The sequence below is a fragment of the Oxyura jamaicensis genome, chromosome 20 (genome assembly GCF_011077185.1).
Source record: "Oxyura jamaicensis isolate SHBP4307 breed ruddy duck chromosome 20, BPBGC_Ojam_1.0, whole genome shotgun sequence".
Classification (NCBI taxonomy): domain Eukaryota; kingdom Metazoa; phylum Chordata; class Aves; order Anseriformes; family Anatidae; genus Oxyura; species Oxyura jamaicensis.
The window spans coordinates 12,522,567-12,538,451 of record NC_048912.1 but is presented as its reverse complement, the minus strand read 5'-3'; the positions used below and the strand labels follow the sequence as shown (position 1 = coordinate 12,538,451).

The following is a 15,885-nucleotide window of genomic DNA, read 5'->3' as shown; positions in this document are numbered from 1 at the left end:
TGTAGGTCTGGTGTCAGCCTCTGCTTGCTGCTGAACAACTTCTGTGCAGCTCCTGCTCTACTCGCGTGTCCCACGGGGAGCACAAGCAGGATCCTATTGGGAACAAGCCCCCGACCAGCTCCGGTAACACAAGGAGCAGGGGATGGATGGTTTTGTAACCGTGCTGGGAGAGGTGGGGGCACACACCGTGCCATTCCCTCCTTCGGACGTGCGCGCTGTCCGTTGGTCAAGGCTTCCTTCTCAAATGAACCAGTTGATGTTCCTGACATCTTGGTGCAAGATCGTTCCCCGAGTGAAGGTGGCAGTGGGGTGAACCGCTCTGGAGGGAGGTCACCCCTGTGGGTGAGAGCCCTGCAGAACCAGCAGGTGGGCTCGCAAGGCTTGTTCGCAGAGCAGCGCCGTTATGGGGCTCGCTGGGAGGCTCCGAGTCCTTCATCCTGGGCATGGAGCCTGGCCGCAGCCTTCCCGGTCGGGGATGGTCTAAAATGTGGGGTGGTGCGCCTGGAGATGTTTTTCCTCTTAGCTCTTGAAATCTATCTGGCATTAAAACCTGCATGAGTTCTTTTCCCATTAGTAAAAGTAAATCTCTGAGGCTTGTGGGGCACAAGTAAAGCCGCATCTGCCCGCTGGGTCCTCCACTGCTGCTCTTCGCCTTGGTTATGAATCGGTTTTGGCTTCCAGCTGTTGTCATGACACGGAAAAGAAGGAGACGGCTGGTTGTCTATTAATAACCGTTTAGAAGCAATAGCTCTAAAAAACTTTCCCTCAGAGATCTCATTTCATAGTTTATCTTTTCCATTTACTTACTGCTTCATTTCATTTATTTACTGCTTCTTATTATGCAAAGCAGATGTCGTGCACGCATTAGGTGATGAAACTTGCAAGATGCTATTTTAGAAACACACCGAAATCCCTACAAAAAGCCTTCTAAGAATAACAGAGCAAGGAGAGAGAAGGGTTCTTGCGGAGTTACCAAAAAAAGACTCTCCCTGCGTGAGAAGTGACAGCTCCCTGAGGAGAGCTGCGTCTCGCTGCCTCAGATAACTGCTGTGGTATCGCGTCCCCCAGCCGTGCTTTCGTGGCGATTTCAGACTTGGGCTGCGAGCGCTCCCGGTAGTATTAGCAAGCAGGAACTCCCTGAGCCCTCTATTTATAGAAAAGCTCATTTTTCTCTGTATATTTTTGGGCGAGTAGACTCTTTGCTAGCATGGTTTTCTTTTTGCTAAAAGCAGCGGCACGCGTCTGGTAGATCCAGGGAGCAGAATTAAGGCGACGTACAAAGAGCCTTTGAAAAACCAGCCCCAAGAGCATTTTTTGTGTGTCCTCAAAGCCATCTCTGTGGAGGTGGCTGGCTTGGGTCGGCTGTTGGGATTTGAGTGACTTCCAGGGAAATTCCTCTGCCATACCGGGTCTGTTGGGGGCATCGTTGCCCCCCTAGCTGCACGGAGCTGCTGGCGAGCACTTCACCTTCTTCACTTGTGCGCATCAGGTGGCTCTGCACGAGCACACACCATTTCGCTGCCTGCTGGCGTGCCTCATGCCTCCGTGAGCCCAGAGGCTGACGTTCGTTTTCCCCTTTTCTTCTCAGAGTCCCTTTCTCCTTACCCCTCTTTCCAAGTACAGCCGTACTTTGCTGGGAGGAGCGCAGCCCTTTGGAGGAGCCCGGTGGGAGTTGCCCCTAATCCTGCCAGCTGCTTACCGTGCAGATGTTCTCCCGGAACACCTGGCTCCCAAAAAAACATTTCCAGAAGCTCCAGGGCTGGGCTGGCCCTGGGGGCAGGCATCTATCCTCCTGTGCGGGGTACCTAAGGACACCGGCTCTGTGGTGGCAGGAGAGCCCACTTAGCCCTTCCCTGGGGGTGTGCAAGTTCAAGTTTGGGCTAAAAGACAAATATTTAAGTCTTGTCTCTAAGCAGATATTTTACACCTCTCCCACCAGCCTAGAAAGTGCAAAGGGCATGGCAGCTGAGTGCACGATATCTCCTAATGCACAGTGAAAGCCTGGGGTGGGCGAATCCTTATCTGGAAGTGGCTGGAGCATCATCTGGAGGAATTCCAGCCGTGCCCTTCTGCCCTGACCGCATTTAGCTCTGCTGTGATGCCTGCAGTGACCTGCACTCCCCATGAGCGCGTCTGGCTTCGGCAACAGCGGGCTGGCTGCGGGGCTAGCGCAGAAACCAGCTCCTGAATTCCGAGGGGACACTGGTGAGCCGGGGCTGCGCAGGTTTTGCAGTGGCAACGCTCTGCCCGGGTTCGTGCCGGGAGCCGTGGATGTGGTCCCCCGAGGATTTTTGGCAGGAGGCGCTGCCCAGGGAGGGACAGCTCGCCCAGGAGGATGCTGCGAAGATAAAGCAGAGCTGTGTGTGAAATCGGCGAACAAGCCAAATCCTTCTCAGAAGTGGCATTTAAAGAAAAAAATCCTTTGTGGAAAGGGGTCCGTCGGCTGGCCACAAAAGCCAAGCTGCTTAGAAAGGGACTGACCAGGAGCTGTTCAGCAAATACCATCATAAAAGGTTGGGTTGCTGCTGCTTTATGACACTGAGCAGGTTTCATGCGGCTTTGTGGTTCCCAGCCTGTGGAGAGCAGGAAAGTGTTTGCTTTGATCTCCCTCGCAATAAAACTCTTGAGTTTTCAGGGAAAAACCTGAAAATGGCTTAGTGCAGAGCTCAGTCCCTTTCCTTTCCCCCAAGTCTCAGCACTCGCCTCTCCCCCAGCCACGTCGGAATAACCCCAGCACCGTTTTTCCTTCCTAGAAGGGCTGAAATGGTTCTCGCGTGATTAAATGTAGGCACACACCTCCCGGCAGCTAAATACTGAGGTATTTTGAGGAAGGATTCTGAAGGCTGGGCGAGGAGGAAATAAAGCTGCTCTGGGACAGCTGAAGCTCAGCAGGAGTCAGCCAGGCAGTTAATGAGTAAATCCCTTGCTTCGATGACAATAAACGATTGCAGGCAGAAGGTCTAAAAGGGGCAGGTTGTTGACCTGGAGAAATTCAAGGGCAAGTCAGAAGCTCTCTGGCTTTCCGGGGCTTCCTCACCTTCCACATCCTTGCCTGCAGGGACAGAGGCGCGCGCAGAGCCTTGGGGCTGCGACCGGAGGCGAGACGTGCTCCCCGCGGGCCGTTGGGGCTGGGTGGGCTTGGGAGGAACCGAGGCCTCGTGTGCCCTGCAGAGAGGGATTTATTGCTGCCGAGCCGCACCTGCTGACCCGCCGCATCTGATACCTCCAGGAAACCTCCGGCGGCATCGCGGCCGCGCTGGTAACGCTACCCACAGGCGTGCTCCGCGGGGGATTTGGCGGCGGTTAGGAAGAGACGGATTGTTTTGGTTCTGCCTGGTGCCGTTTTCAAAAGCCGGTGCCAAAGGTAATAAATCTGTCCTGCAGAAAAGGAGAGCGTCGTTCGCTGTGTGAACCGCTGCCGCGCGCTGCGGGGCTGGGCGCAGAGCTGCGCCGAGTGCCCGGCCAGCACAGCCCGCTCGCGCCTTTTGTCAGAGGACCAAAAAAGGGGCTCTGGCTGTCTGTCAGCACGTAGCGGCCGGCGTTACAACGGATTGTTGTGAAAAAAAAGTACGAGGCAGATGGGGTTTATTGGTTAAATGGTGCTGCGGGGCTTTGCGGCACCTCGGAGGAGTACGAGTGAGGCCTCGCCAAAGAAGCTCGGGACGTGGCAGGGATGTGGCAGCTTCGGGTTCGCTGTCTTGTTTTCACGTGTCTCCAAGGGCTGGAAGGCTGCGAGCGGTGTCTGGAGACAGGGAACCAGGAGCTGGGAGAGCTCGCTGTCGTGTGCTGCTCCCGCAGGAGGGCGGATGGGCAGAGGATGCTCTCTGTGAAAGGAAGGGGGGGTGAGCTGTACCTGGTGTTTCTTCGGAGACGGCGAGAGCCTGGGGTCTGCTCGCCTGGTGCAAGTGTGTGCATCGGATCTGGTTTGCACCTCCCTCCCCTATGGAGAAGGGAAAAGAAATTGCCTAAGAGTCTGGGAGCACAGAGGTTTTTATTCATCTGCCTGATAATAGGAGCTAAATAAAGGCACTGGAAAAAAAAAAAAAACACAACCATTTCTCTTGCAATATTGGTGGGGCAGAACTGTACTGGAACTAAACATGGAATGAAAAGTCTGCCTTTTTTGCCAGCTCTATTTTTGCAGTGACCGCTCCATCTCTGTAGCTCTGTGAGTTTTCTCAGCGCGTGCACTTCTGAAGCAAGCGACCTGCCTTTATTTTTTCCGGCAGGCTGTCATATTCCGCGAGATAAGGGTGTGGGATGGCGAGGCAGGGGACTCGGCAGATTTGACAAGACATCCCCCTGAATACCAGGAAGCGGCCCCGTTCCAGGGGGAGGTTCCCTGCGGTCACAGACCCCTGAATGTTTTCTGTGCTCCGAGTGGAGATGGGCCTAGCCCGTAAGAGCTGGAAAGAAGAGGGTGTGAGATGTTGGCCGGCTGCTTTGTGTCCCAAAATTGCGGTCCCAGCTGGAAGGAAGCTCAGCCCAGCAGCGTGCAGTAGTGCTAATGGAGCAGGGAATGGTGTTTGGCTCTGGGAGCAGGAGCGGGGTAGGAGAACCTGAGCTGGGCTTTGGCTGAGCTGTGGCTGACCCAGCGAGGCCCCAGAAGTTCTTTCCTGCAAAATGCTGCAGTGAGAGAGAAGTTAGCATGCTGGCCCTGGTCGTGGATATTGAGCCCTGCTGCTCCCCGGGCATGTGGACGTGCACAGACCCACATCTGCAGCCGTGCTGACACCAGCGACGTCTCCTTGCAGGTCCAGAGGGCTCCTCTGGGCCAGGAGCCGCCCTGCTCCCCGACCCTGCCGCTCCTGCTCCCAGCACCGTTGTGGCAGAGCGTGCAGCCGGCAGCACGAGGCCTTTTTTTGCTTCCCGTTACAAAGCACTGAGCCCCAGGCTTGGCTTCGAGTCGAGTTTCAGTGTTTGTGCAGAAAACCACTTGCCCCGGGCACTGGTGTGACTGCATCGTGACTCAGAGCACTTCTGAGAGCCAGGGGGATGCGAGGAGCTGGGACTCGAGGATGTTTGGTTAGGGACCTTTCTTTCCAGCATCGAACTGGAAAGCAAGAAGGACCCCACAGAAACCCTGTGAATTTACTGACTATAAACTCGTAGCTGGCTGGCTTTGCAAGACGAGAAATGGCGAGTGAAGGAATTTTACATCGTGCCTTCTTTAACCGTCGGGTGTTTGCTGTCACTTCAGGCTGGGTACCGCCAGACCAGGTACCACGTGCCTGAGGCCAGAACACCTGCAGGTACCCGGGAGCCGCAGCAGATTCCATCCAGTTAAAACTATGCCAGCTTCCAGCAGGAGCAGTGGTTTATTCCCTGGAGAATAAAGCTGCAGGAGGATTTCTAGCGGAGGGAAGGCGTGACTGCGCCGGCCAGTGCTCAGCCCTGCTCCTGTGCCGAGAGGCAGATGTTGACCTGTGGGAACAGGGCCTGCAGAGAAAGCAGGAAAAAACCATCCTGAGCTGAAGCCTCTTTCACTAGCAAATAACAGCTCTGCTGGGAGGGTAAGCGGGCAGAAAATGCCGCTCCTTCCAAAAACCTTAGTCTCCTGGGCCTTGATACCATGTGGGAAGCAGAGGAGAATACGAGGCAGCGTTTAGGTCTGGTTTCCTTCAGGTTCCAGCGGTGTGAAATGTCTTCTTCCCCTTGCTTGGGCTCACAAGGCTTTTGGCAGCCGGGAGCTGTGCTGGGTGACTGTTTCGATTCCTTCGCTCTGGATTGCACCAGTCCTCGCAAAACCCACGCTCCTGCCCCCTTCGCAGCTGGAGAACGGCCTCCGACCTGCGACGGCCCTGCCGTGCTCCGCGTGCCCCGACAGCGCTCAGACCCCCTCATCTGCGCGGCTGTAGCAAGGCGTGCGCTTCATGGGTGACCTGGTAGCTCCAAATGCCTCTTTGCTGCCTCTTCCCTTCCCCTTAAAAAGCCTAGTCACCGGCAGGGCTGTTTTGGAGGCCTCTTATGATTAATACTCACCCTCTGACTCCGTGACGTGTGCGGCTGGGGCAGGGCCGAGGTGCAGGCGGCTTCCCGCTGCCCCTGCGCTGAGGCAGGCACGGAGCCAGCCTTCACCTTCCCTGCAGACGTGTCCCGGGTAATCCTTGGGGGCTGTGTGCTCATACAGAACCTGCTTTGTACGAGGAGGGACTGCTGAGCCGTAAATCTGTTTTTCGAGCACTGAACTCCCTGTTGGGTTGGTTTTGATGTTAGGAATTTTCTCCGATAAGGGAACTTTTATTTGCCTTTAAATCTCACTTTGTGACAGGATGATGGAGCGGGGATTCTTGGAGCAAGCCCGTGCCAGCCGGGGAAGGGAAGTTCTGCTGGGGCTTTTGTTTTTCTCTAGCGCTGACGTTTTAGCTCTTTAAAGAGTACATTTATTTTATTCTTGGCAAGGCTGCGTGCGCGCACGTCAGTGTCCAGACGAATGGGGGCAGCCCGGCGGTGGAGCCGTGCTGGAGCCAAGTGGGTCTCCTGCTCTCCTGTACCTGCGGCGCCTGGGGGAGAGGAGCATTACGGGGCTTTTTTGCAACCAACCTCGAAACGGAGGTTGTGTGGGTGCAGCAGAGCTGTCAGGTGCAGAGCCTTAAAAAAAAAAAAAAGTATGTAATGTTGTGGTATTACGTGCAAGGTGCACACGGGGTGTTCCAGGCTCCGGGCAGATGTTAACAGTTCGGGGTGTCACTGGGTACCCCGAAGCAGCCTGAGGCTTTGTAGCACTTAGCAGGTTTTTGTGATCACCTCGCAGAGCTCGTTGGTGGGGTCAGGCCAGCACGAGTTCCCTCAGCAGGACGTGGGTGCTGGATTCTGGTGCCACTGCTTGGTCGAGGCTCAGTCTGAGGAGCCGCCCAGCACAGCCTCCTGAGTAGGGCCCGTAGCCACAAAGTCTGAGTTTTGTTTGCATTCAGACTCATGGGAGCTGAGCTCCGTAATCTGTCTCTCTCCAGCAGCCGCATCGTATCAGCATCCTTTCAGATACGGAGGGTTTTGCTCCACGAGCTGCCTGTGAGCAGCAGGCTCTGCAGAGCAGCAGCTCCTTTCTTCAGCTGGGAGCCCCCAAGCTCCGCGTGGTTTCCACGAAGCTTTGAGCAGCCAACTAACTTTGTGTTCCTCTCTTTCAGCTCTTCCACGTGGCGTATGTCCTGATCAAATTTGCAAATTCTCCTCGTCCTGACCTCTGGGTGCTGGAGCGATCTACTGACTTCGGCCTTACCTACGAGCCCTGGCAGTATTTTGCCTGTAAGTACGGCGGCGTTACGAGGGAGCTGCAGCATAGCGCCAGGTAGCGAGGCCAAAAGGAAGCCCAAGTGCAAGCACCGAGCTGGCCTGGAGTTGTTTCTGTGTCACTGCCGTGACGTGGTACACGTCTCCTGCCCAGTAAGGCTGCGAGAGTTGAGTTTCAGGTCGTAGCGGCTGGGTGAGGTTGTGGTGCTCCTCAGGGCAGGACTTTTTTGCTCTGTGGGGCTAAATGTACTTTTTTAAGGTATTGTCACGGTGCCCAGCCAGATCTCTGTGGATGCCAAAGCTGGCACCAGCATCAGCGGTTGGGCATTGCTGGTCTAGGTATGGAACCTCCGATTTCTTACCATCTCCTCTCTCTGTCTGCCCTTTACTGCCCAGACTTGCATATTTCAGCTCTCCAGAAACAAACCCGCAGCTCACTTCCAGGTGGCTGCAGGAACCCAGAGGTCTGGGGGCAGGAGGCAGCCCCCTTCCCCTTCCCGGGTACCCGAGCTGGGGTGCAGCCTGGGCCGGGTGGGGAGCCGCAGTCCTGCTGCTGGCCGGATCGGATCAGAGGAGGCACTTGGACAAGGAGGCTCCAGAAATCCCATCCGAGCGTTTGAATTCCCTCCGTCCCAGTTCTCTGATTAAAACCTGATCTCTTTAGGAGCCGCTGGTTCTCTGGCAGTTTGTCCCACGGGGTCTGTGGGGTAGCCAGATCTGAGGAACGCGTTAACCACCGTCCCCCTCCCAGAAGCAGCAGCAGTAATTGGGAGAAGATGAGAGTTAAGATCTACGACCAGAGCTTAAAACCTGTCATGGAGGGACCTCGGAACGCTCAGAGGCCTTGCCCTGGGCTGCCCCTCGGGGCTCGTATTTCTGAGTTACCTGTCAGCCCGTGCTTTAGCTCTGCTGGCCTTTTCTTGTGCAGGAAGGAGCTGCAGGCATTTTGTGTGCTGCGTTGCCTTGGTATGGCAGCTCCTCTCCAGCGCTCAGATTCTCCCCTCTGCTGTGTGCTAGGGGGGAGCCGCTCCTGTCAAATTGCTTGTTTTGGTTTTTTCTTCTGTAAGGAGAATTTCCCTTCCAGCCGTAGTGCCTCTCTTGGGGCCCATTACAGTTCTGTTATTGCACAGTCTGGGGCAGAGCTCTTGCCCTCCGTACTTGTTCCTGCTTGTAGTGGCAACGCTGCAACATCTGGAGCTCTCTTCCCTCCTGCGGCATCAAGCCCTGTCCGCGCCGACCCCCCTTGAGAAGAAGCGAGATGTAACGACACAGCCCAGTGGAAAATTCCCGTGGAAATAAAGAGGTTGCTGGTCCGAAACGTGCCGGCTCCGCTAGCACGACAAGTCCTTTGCGGAGGTTTATTTTTGGCTTGGGGAATTCTGTAGGTGGTCTAACAAAAACACTCTGCGGTTCACTAGGGTGGTTCAAAGCAGCTGGCAGAGCTGTAAGCGCTCTCCAGAGACGCCAGCCAGCCTTTGGGGGTGACACCATCCCTGGTGGGAGGCGTTCGCTTCCCCAGGCTGTCCCGGGCAGGGCACTGAAGTGCTTTTGGGCTCAGCTCTGCAGGAGGAGGGCAGAAATGACGTTGTGGAAAGCATCTTAAAACATGGGTTAACTGAAACTGTCTTAGCTCGGAGACAGAAAGTCCTGCCCGAGGGCATCAGTACAGCTGGTGACAGAGCCAGAGCACCCGGCTTCTGCCTCACGCAGCCATGGAGATTTGAGGTAGCTGGGAAAGATTGTTGTTTTTCCTGAGGAGCCGCTCTTGCTGAGCATCCTGTCTCTGCTCAGCCATGGCGGTGCTCCGGAGATCAATCATCTCACGCCAGCAGTGACAGGTTCCTCGCTTGGGGCTTCGGAATAAGCTGCCTTTACAGCAGCACCTGGTGAGGCAGAGCTCAGGGGCGAGACACCAGAGCTAAAATATTTCCACAAGGATGAAACTCAGCCCCTGCTGCTGCCACAGCAGTGTTCATGGAGCAGGACCACGTTGCTGGAGACCAGGTGTAGGTGGCCATGAGGCAAAGGCAGGGCAGGCTGAAGCCATCTGTGCTCACCGATCCCGCACCTCCTGCCTGCCTTCACCCAGCAGTGCAGCACGCGGGGCAGGAGGCACGCCAGCTGGAGGCACGTTGCAGCAGATTTAGGGAGGGTTATTCCCATGGATTAGGCTGGTGTTGCTCATCAGCTCCCCACGTGAGCTGAGCAGCGCTGGCAGGTCGTGTTGGCTGCCTTGGATTCCCTCTCCTCGCCGTGGAGATGCCGTCCGAGGGCTGCAGCGACGTGCGCTTCGGCAGGCGGTGCTGAGCGCTCCTGACATGGATGAAATGGGGGTGGGAAGGTAGAAGCCTTTGTGCCAGGCTCTTCCCTGGGGGAGCAGCCCCATGGGGCTCACCACACTGCAGAATCAGGTCCTTTCCTGCCCCAGCACGGTCACAGTGGGTTTGTGGGCTCTGCAAGGTGCGGGGCTTGCAGGAATGGCTGTGCAGGGAAGCCAGGGCATCCCTGCAGCTGCAAGGAGACTCGTGGCATGCAGCCTCGTGGCATGCAGCATCACGTCCAGCTCCGAGGAGCCCAGCAGGGTCCCCACAGCAGGTTGTAGGGCCTGCAGACTGCCCAGTGGTGCCTGTCCCCTGGCTTTGGCTGGCCTCGCATTGCCACGTAGTGGCAGGAGCCCTCAGGTGCTGTCCCCAGGGGGCAGTTCTCAGCAGCTTCAGCATTTCTGTTTTGTAGGCTTGGTGAATCAGGTGCAGAGCTCCAGCAGCAAACAGCCCTTCAGTTCAGCAGGAGCAATGTAGCAAATTCCACATCAGCAAATGAAGACAACAAATTCAGATGGGTTAGAGCTCAGACTTGCAGGGCACGTTTTTGCAGGTGGTCACAGTCGGTGCAACGTCCATTTCCTACCTTCCATCTGTGAGTTAATTCACTGCACTGAGGTGTTTTGGAGGAATTTCTGATGATGCCTATTACTCTCACGATGACTCCCTGCTTTCTCAGCAGTGGAGCACAAGTGTGTTATCAACGAGAGAGTTGATGCAAAGCAATCTTTACCTCATCAGTGCTTAACAAAGAGTATAGACCCTTCTCTCCTGCTGGCTAGCGTGGAGAAATCAGTACAGTGCTTTGAATTGTTCCTTTCCCCTTACCGCTTTCATCTCTGGTTGATACAGCTTCCAAGAGGGACTGCATTGAGAAGTTCGGACTGCACACCGTGGATCGTATCACCAAGGACGACCACGCTATCTGCACTACTGAATATTCCCGGATCGTGCCTTTAGAAAATGGGGAGGTGAGCTGTTGCACATGTTCATCCCCTGGGGCTCCCAGGGTTTCTGTGGCTGTAAATAAAAATAAAAAAACATGCTAGTGAAGTGACTGGCCACTGAAACAGATGGTAAAGTCTCTTAGACATGGGGCAATTCTTCCTTGTATGGATGAAGAAAGTCCTCTGTCCTCCCAGCGTACAAACCCTGGTAGAACACAGAGGACATCTGGGTTGTGGCTGTGCCACCAGGCTGATGGAAGCAGTGTTCCTGTTGCCTGTTTCCTTTTGTGCCTCTTTTTACACGGCAAAAATAGCCATGGGGTGCAGCAGTCTGGAGGGACCTGACTGCCTCCAGTTGCAGTTGTGCTCAGGGCGTGAGTCCTAGGAGCTCTTCAGCCCTTCCCCTGCTCCTGCCACAGCCCAGCTAACCCAGAGGAGTGGCAGCGAAGCGTGGATAACCCATGACTATTTCTCTTTACAGAGAAACGTAAGTCAGCAGGAGGCTTTTGAGGAGGACAGCAAAGAAGAAGAGAAAATAGAGCCTGATAATAAAAACTTGCATATTGGAGAGTGCTTAGGTTAAAATCTGTACTCCTCTATAAGGGCAGGTGATAAGAAGAAGCAGGCAGAGCAGGGCAAGCGCTTGCATTGGACGGGAGACGTTAGAACTGCTCATCCTTCAAGGGATGCAGCAGCCTTGGTATGAACAGTGACTGGGCAGGAAGGACAGAGCCGTGCTATGTTTCATGCTATGTTTTGTGCTAGAAATTTGCTTAGGGAACAGACATTCAGGGCTGATATTTTTGGCAGTTTTTTAATTGTGTAAAAAGGCAACAGATTTCTAGTTTGTTTTCTCAGTGACTGAAAGTGCTCCTATCAAATGGTTCCTGCTTGGCTTTTGGATGCCACTTACACTGCTCAGCGTTAAGACAAACAAGACCAGCAGGGAACTGATTCAGTTGTCCTGAAAAAGGATAAAGCTTGGGTTCAGCTGAGGGAGAGATTATTTTCCTCCCATATCAGAGGATGACGCTGATTTGTTTTCCTTCCTTGTGTTCTCAGATTGTTGTCTCTCTCGTAAACGGGCGCCCGGGAGCCATGAACTTCTCCTACTCTCCTCTCCTGCGGAATTTCACAAAAGCCACCAACATCAGACTGCGCTTCCTGCAGACAAACACTCTGCTTGGGCACCTGATGGGCAAAGCTCTAAGGGACCCTACGGTGACCAGGAGGGTAAGGCAGACCTTGATCCTTCTTGCTCATGAGGCGGAAGTGTTTGAGGGGTATTCCAGGGGTATGCGTGCCACCTCTAGGGAAAAGACATCCCTGGATGTTGCCCATGGGAATTTCCTCTCTACATTTGGGCTCCTCAAGCAGAAGGTGTCTGCAGTGGGTGCCACCACTGCTGTGTTCAGAGCTAGGGGCTGGTTGAGAAGAGCTGTTCTTAGCACCAACAGCATCAAACTGGGAAACGCTTTCTGGTGTCCCACAGAGCTTTCTGGCTGTGCTGGGACACCCAGCTTGTAGCTGATGGGCTCTGGTAGCAGGGGCAGGCCTTTCCATAGGCAGATGTTGCAGCCTATGAGGTCAGGCTTGCTGGTGTAAGGAAAATGTTCCAACGCGTTATTTTACTGGTTAAAGTCCTGAGTTGTGAAGCTTATTCATAAGATATTAACGGCCAACTTCTTTGTGCTCGCCAGTATTACTACAGCATCAAAGATATCAGCATTGGAGGGCGCTGTGTCTGCCACGGCCATGCAGATGTCTGTGATGCCAAAGACCCTAACGACCCTTACAGGTATGTTTTTCAAAGTACCAGTTCTGTGTAAAAGCATTTTAATGGTTGTGCTAAGAATGAAATATAGCAGTGTGAGCTGAGTCCTGTCCTGAGCTCGTAATTGTGCTGGTGTTGTTGCTCTTGGCTCTGCCCTGGGAACAAACTGGAAATTAGTTCAGCCAAAGTAGCAAAAACGAAAGATGTTTTGCCCATCTATCTTTCGGACAGATCAGCTCCCTGGTGTGGTTTCCCTGTACGCAACTTTGGCATCCCCATGGGGGCAGAGTGCTGGAGCAGGAAGGTGAGCACGCAGAGCCAATATTGTTGAACAAGGAGGCTTCTCATCAAAGCCCAGGGCTGTGTTCTGAACCCGTTCTTAGAAGACTCTTGCTTCCCACATGGCTTCTTAAGAACTGGGGCAATGCTCTCCGATGTGGATGGTCTCCCAAGAAAGTAGAGACTGCTGTTCAGTTATACTCACAGAACCATAGACAAGTTACGTATGTAGCTAAACAAATACTCTTTGCAAAAGAACAAGAGCATGCAAAACAGTTACATTTTGGCTCAGAGGACTCTTCCCATCCGCCTCAGCAATTCGAAATGCCAAAGAGCTTCTTCAGACCATGAAAGTGTTGTGTCTTAGCCATCTGTTTGCATCCTGAATGTTGCCTTTATGATGGGTCGATTCAGCTGGACGAGGGAAGCTTATATTACTTTCTCATAAGGATCATGTAGAGCTTTTGGATCTTCTAAAATAAAATTCCAGTGAGTCCCAGCCAAGATTAAAAGCTGCTAAGCGTTAAAACAAAGATGTATTGAAAAGCAAGTCTGCGTCAGTGTGCTTAACTCCCCGACAAAGGAAAGTTCATAAATATTTGAGTGCATGGTTCCTTGTTTTCGTTTTAGACTTTGGTGTTGCTGGATGCGCTGTGCACCCTTGTACCAGAGCAGAGTGATTTTTTAACAGGGGAATGCCTTGACGTTGATGGCTCAGGGGTTTACAGGAAGGAAGGGAAAATTGAGGGAGGAGAAATATGTTGGGATCATTGTTTGATGCCACTTCTGCTGATGACTTGCCCTGAACTCATCTCCTCCACTCACGTTTGAATGCATTTGGCATCTTCCCTGCAGGCCCCAAGCTGTTTTCTAAAGCTGCAGCACTTGTTAGCGAGCAGCTGTTGCGTTTCACCCAGAGCAGATCGCACTTGCCTAGAGGAGGAACCATCTCCTCCTGGGGTGCTTTGCACAGCCAGCACAGCACATCTGTGAGGCCCTCTGGGATCCGTCAGGACAAAGAAGCTGGGTAAATAAGAGAATCATGGCCTTACTGTACCCTGTTGGCAAGCCCAGAGAAGTCGGTGGAAATCTGATACTGGGGGCAGCATTTTGGTTGAGAAAACAAGTAATTGGTGAAGCCCTGCTATTTCTCCAAGGCTTCAGCAGCAGCTGTGTGCAGCCTTCCCACCGAGGCAGGCACTGCCGGCCTCATCCCACCCCTCCCGTCCTGACACAGCGCGGAGCCAGCACAGCAATACCTGCCCCAACCCCGCACAGCCGGAGGCATTGCAGAGGCAGCTGGGGCTTGGAACACGCCGTCCCTTCGTGTCATCGGCCTCAGCTGTCAGGACTGTGTCATTCGTCCAGAACTCAGTGCAACCCCGAGTGGGAGGCGCGGTGTGTCTCGCTGCACATGTCCTCCCTCCTCAGACGCTGACATGCCACAGCGAAAGGGCAAGGAAATGCAAACAGGGGGAGGCAAGGAATGTGATTTGGCCCAGCCCTGTTAAAAATCCCAGTTATGTCTCAGCCTGTCTGGGAGGTCTCTGCCTCTCGTTTTAACTTCCCGCTTCAGCACATGCCCGCTTTTTGTTCCCGTTGCCCAGAAAGGCAGGATGAGCACTTTGATAGAAGTGAGGTAAGCGAGAAATGTTGGCAGAGATTTCAGGACATGATGGAGCATGTTCATGAGCTGACTTCCTGGCCATAAATGATGATGTTTATCCAGCTTAGGAAAGTTTTTCTGAAGTGCCAAGTTCTGGAGGCTGCACTTCCAGACGCGGTATGTTGGCAGCACATCTGGTGTGAGTGTGTGTGTGTGCAAGGCCCTCCGCTGTGAGGGCAGATCCAGCCCCCTTAAGGGTCTGTTGCACTTCTTACACCCGTCTCTTTCTGCACTACGGTCAAACGGGCTGAATTTAGCATTGGGAAGTAAAGTTCTCCTGGGTAAAGGTGAGCACCAGCAGGATCAGACACAGACCTTGCTCCTGGCAAACCCTGTGAGCAGTGAGATAAGCATCAGCAAGGACTCGGCGTGTTGCAAACAGAGAGCCCAGGCAGGAGCCGTGTGTTGACATGCAGCTGCCGTGGATGTGAGCTCGGGAGGACCCTGCGAGCGCTCTGCTTCTGCCTGATAAGAGCTCCTGTTTCTGTGCCTTCATTGCTCCGTCACAGACGTACGAGCAAGAGGAGAGACAAGCAGAGGAGCTGCTGATTCTGTGCCTGATGCTGGAGATAACATGATGCTGGTATTTAAAGACAGAGGCCTGGCTGGTCAGAAAGCAGATCTGCGGGAGGAAGTCAGGAATGCTTTCCTCCTGCTGGATTCATCCTGAATGCTAGCTTGCTCCTTCCCGTTCTGGAAGGGAAAGCACCCTGTGTGCTGGCACCTTTGTGCAGTCCGTGTGCCCCTTCGCAGGTGGCTCTCTCTCCCTCATATAACTGGAAGCAATTAGAGAAAGGGGCGCTTTTTCCTGATCCTAGTGTGATGTTCTGGCCCAGTCCAGATACCACAGCACCTGTGTGCCACTCTGGGCTGTGACACAGACACTCGCTGCAGACTGTTTACACGCTGTTGTTGAGCATCAGTTCCAGTGGGAAGGTTGTGGTTTTATGTTTACGGCTGGATGGCCAGGAAATACGTGTGCTATGTGAGCGCAGCCGCTCCCTCTTCTTCCTTGTATATATTCAATCAATGAAACATGTAAATATTGTAGCTCGTGAACGTTTGTCCATAATTCATTACCAGCATGGACTCGACACAAGGTGCAGTACAGCTGCCGTGATAGATGAGCTCTCTGAGAGGTCATTGCTAACTCTGTAGAGCAGAGTAAATAAATAGCTCCTTCTTCATCTGAAACATGCTTCTGACTCGTTGAGGGCCATCTTTTTGCCTTCTGGGAACTGAACCAATGCTTTTCAAACAGCTCAGATGTTAAAGAGCTGGGCTGCGTGGCTGGAGCCATATCCTCCAGCCAGGGAGATTAACATTGTTCTGCAGGTTTGTAAGTTCCCTGACTCAGTGACCGTCCTTCTCAACGCGTATATATTTTGGGGTTAGTCTCCAGCTGCTGCCATGGAAAAAAAGCATCAGAAGATTTTGTTTCCTCGAAGGCAGTGGGCAGTGGTCAGCCAGGTGAGAGAGGTCTGTGGGTGGTTTTGTTACCGAGACATGGCCAATGTTTGCCTTTCTCTGGGTCTCCCTCTTGGATCTCCAAAACATGGGAAGAACAAAGTCTGCAGTGGATGTTTCAGGGCTCATTTCTGCCACACAGACTCCAGCCAGCCCCTAAGGGACATGGTTTCTTGCTCAGATTCTCCTGGCCATGGCTAA

At 53.7% G+C, this 15,885-nt stretch overlaps 1 protein-coding gene and 1 long non-coding RNA gene across 5 annotated transcripts in view; one reads left to right on the top strand and one right to left on the bottom strand.

The window, feature by feature from the left end:
• LAMA5 (laminin subunit alpha 5) overlaps positions 1–15,885 on the top strand; it is an 86,917-nt gene that overhangs the window by 28,730 nt on the left and 42,302 nt on the right. For all 4 annotated transcript variants that reach the window (XM_035343904.1, XM_035343902.1, XM_035343903.1 and 1 more), the window contains exons 3-6: positions 7,128–7,245; positions 10,404–10,522; positions 11,561–11,731; positions 12,199–12,296. In XM_035343904.1, the coding sequence (XP_035199795.1) occupies positions 7,128–7,245; positions 10,404–10,522; positions 11,561–11,731; positions 12,199–12,296 (506 nt within the window). The remainder of the gene's footprint in view (positions 1–7,127; positions 7,246–10,403; positions 10,523–11,560; positions 11,732–12,198; positions 12,297–15,885) is intronic.
• Positions 1,598–15,005, bottom strand: LOC118176724. The gene is made up of 3 exons (XR_004755507.1): positions 14,995–15,005; positions 6,079–6,083; positions 1,598–1,751 (listed from the first exon to the last, which is right to left on the bottom strand). It is a non-coding gene; the product is annotated as an uncharacterized LOC118176724 (long non-coding RNA).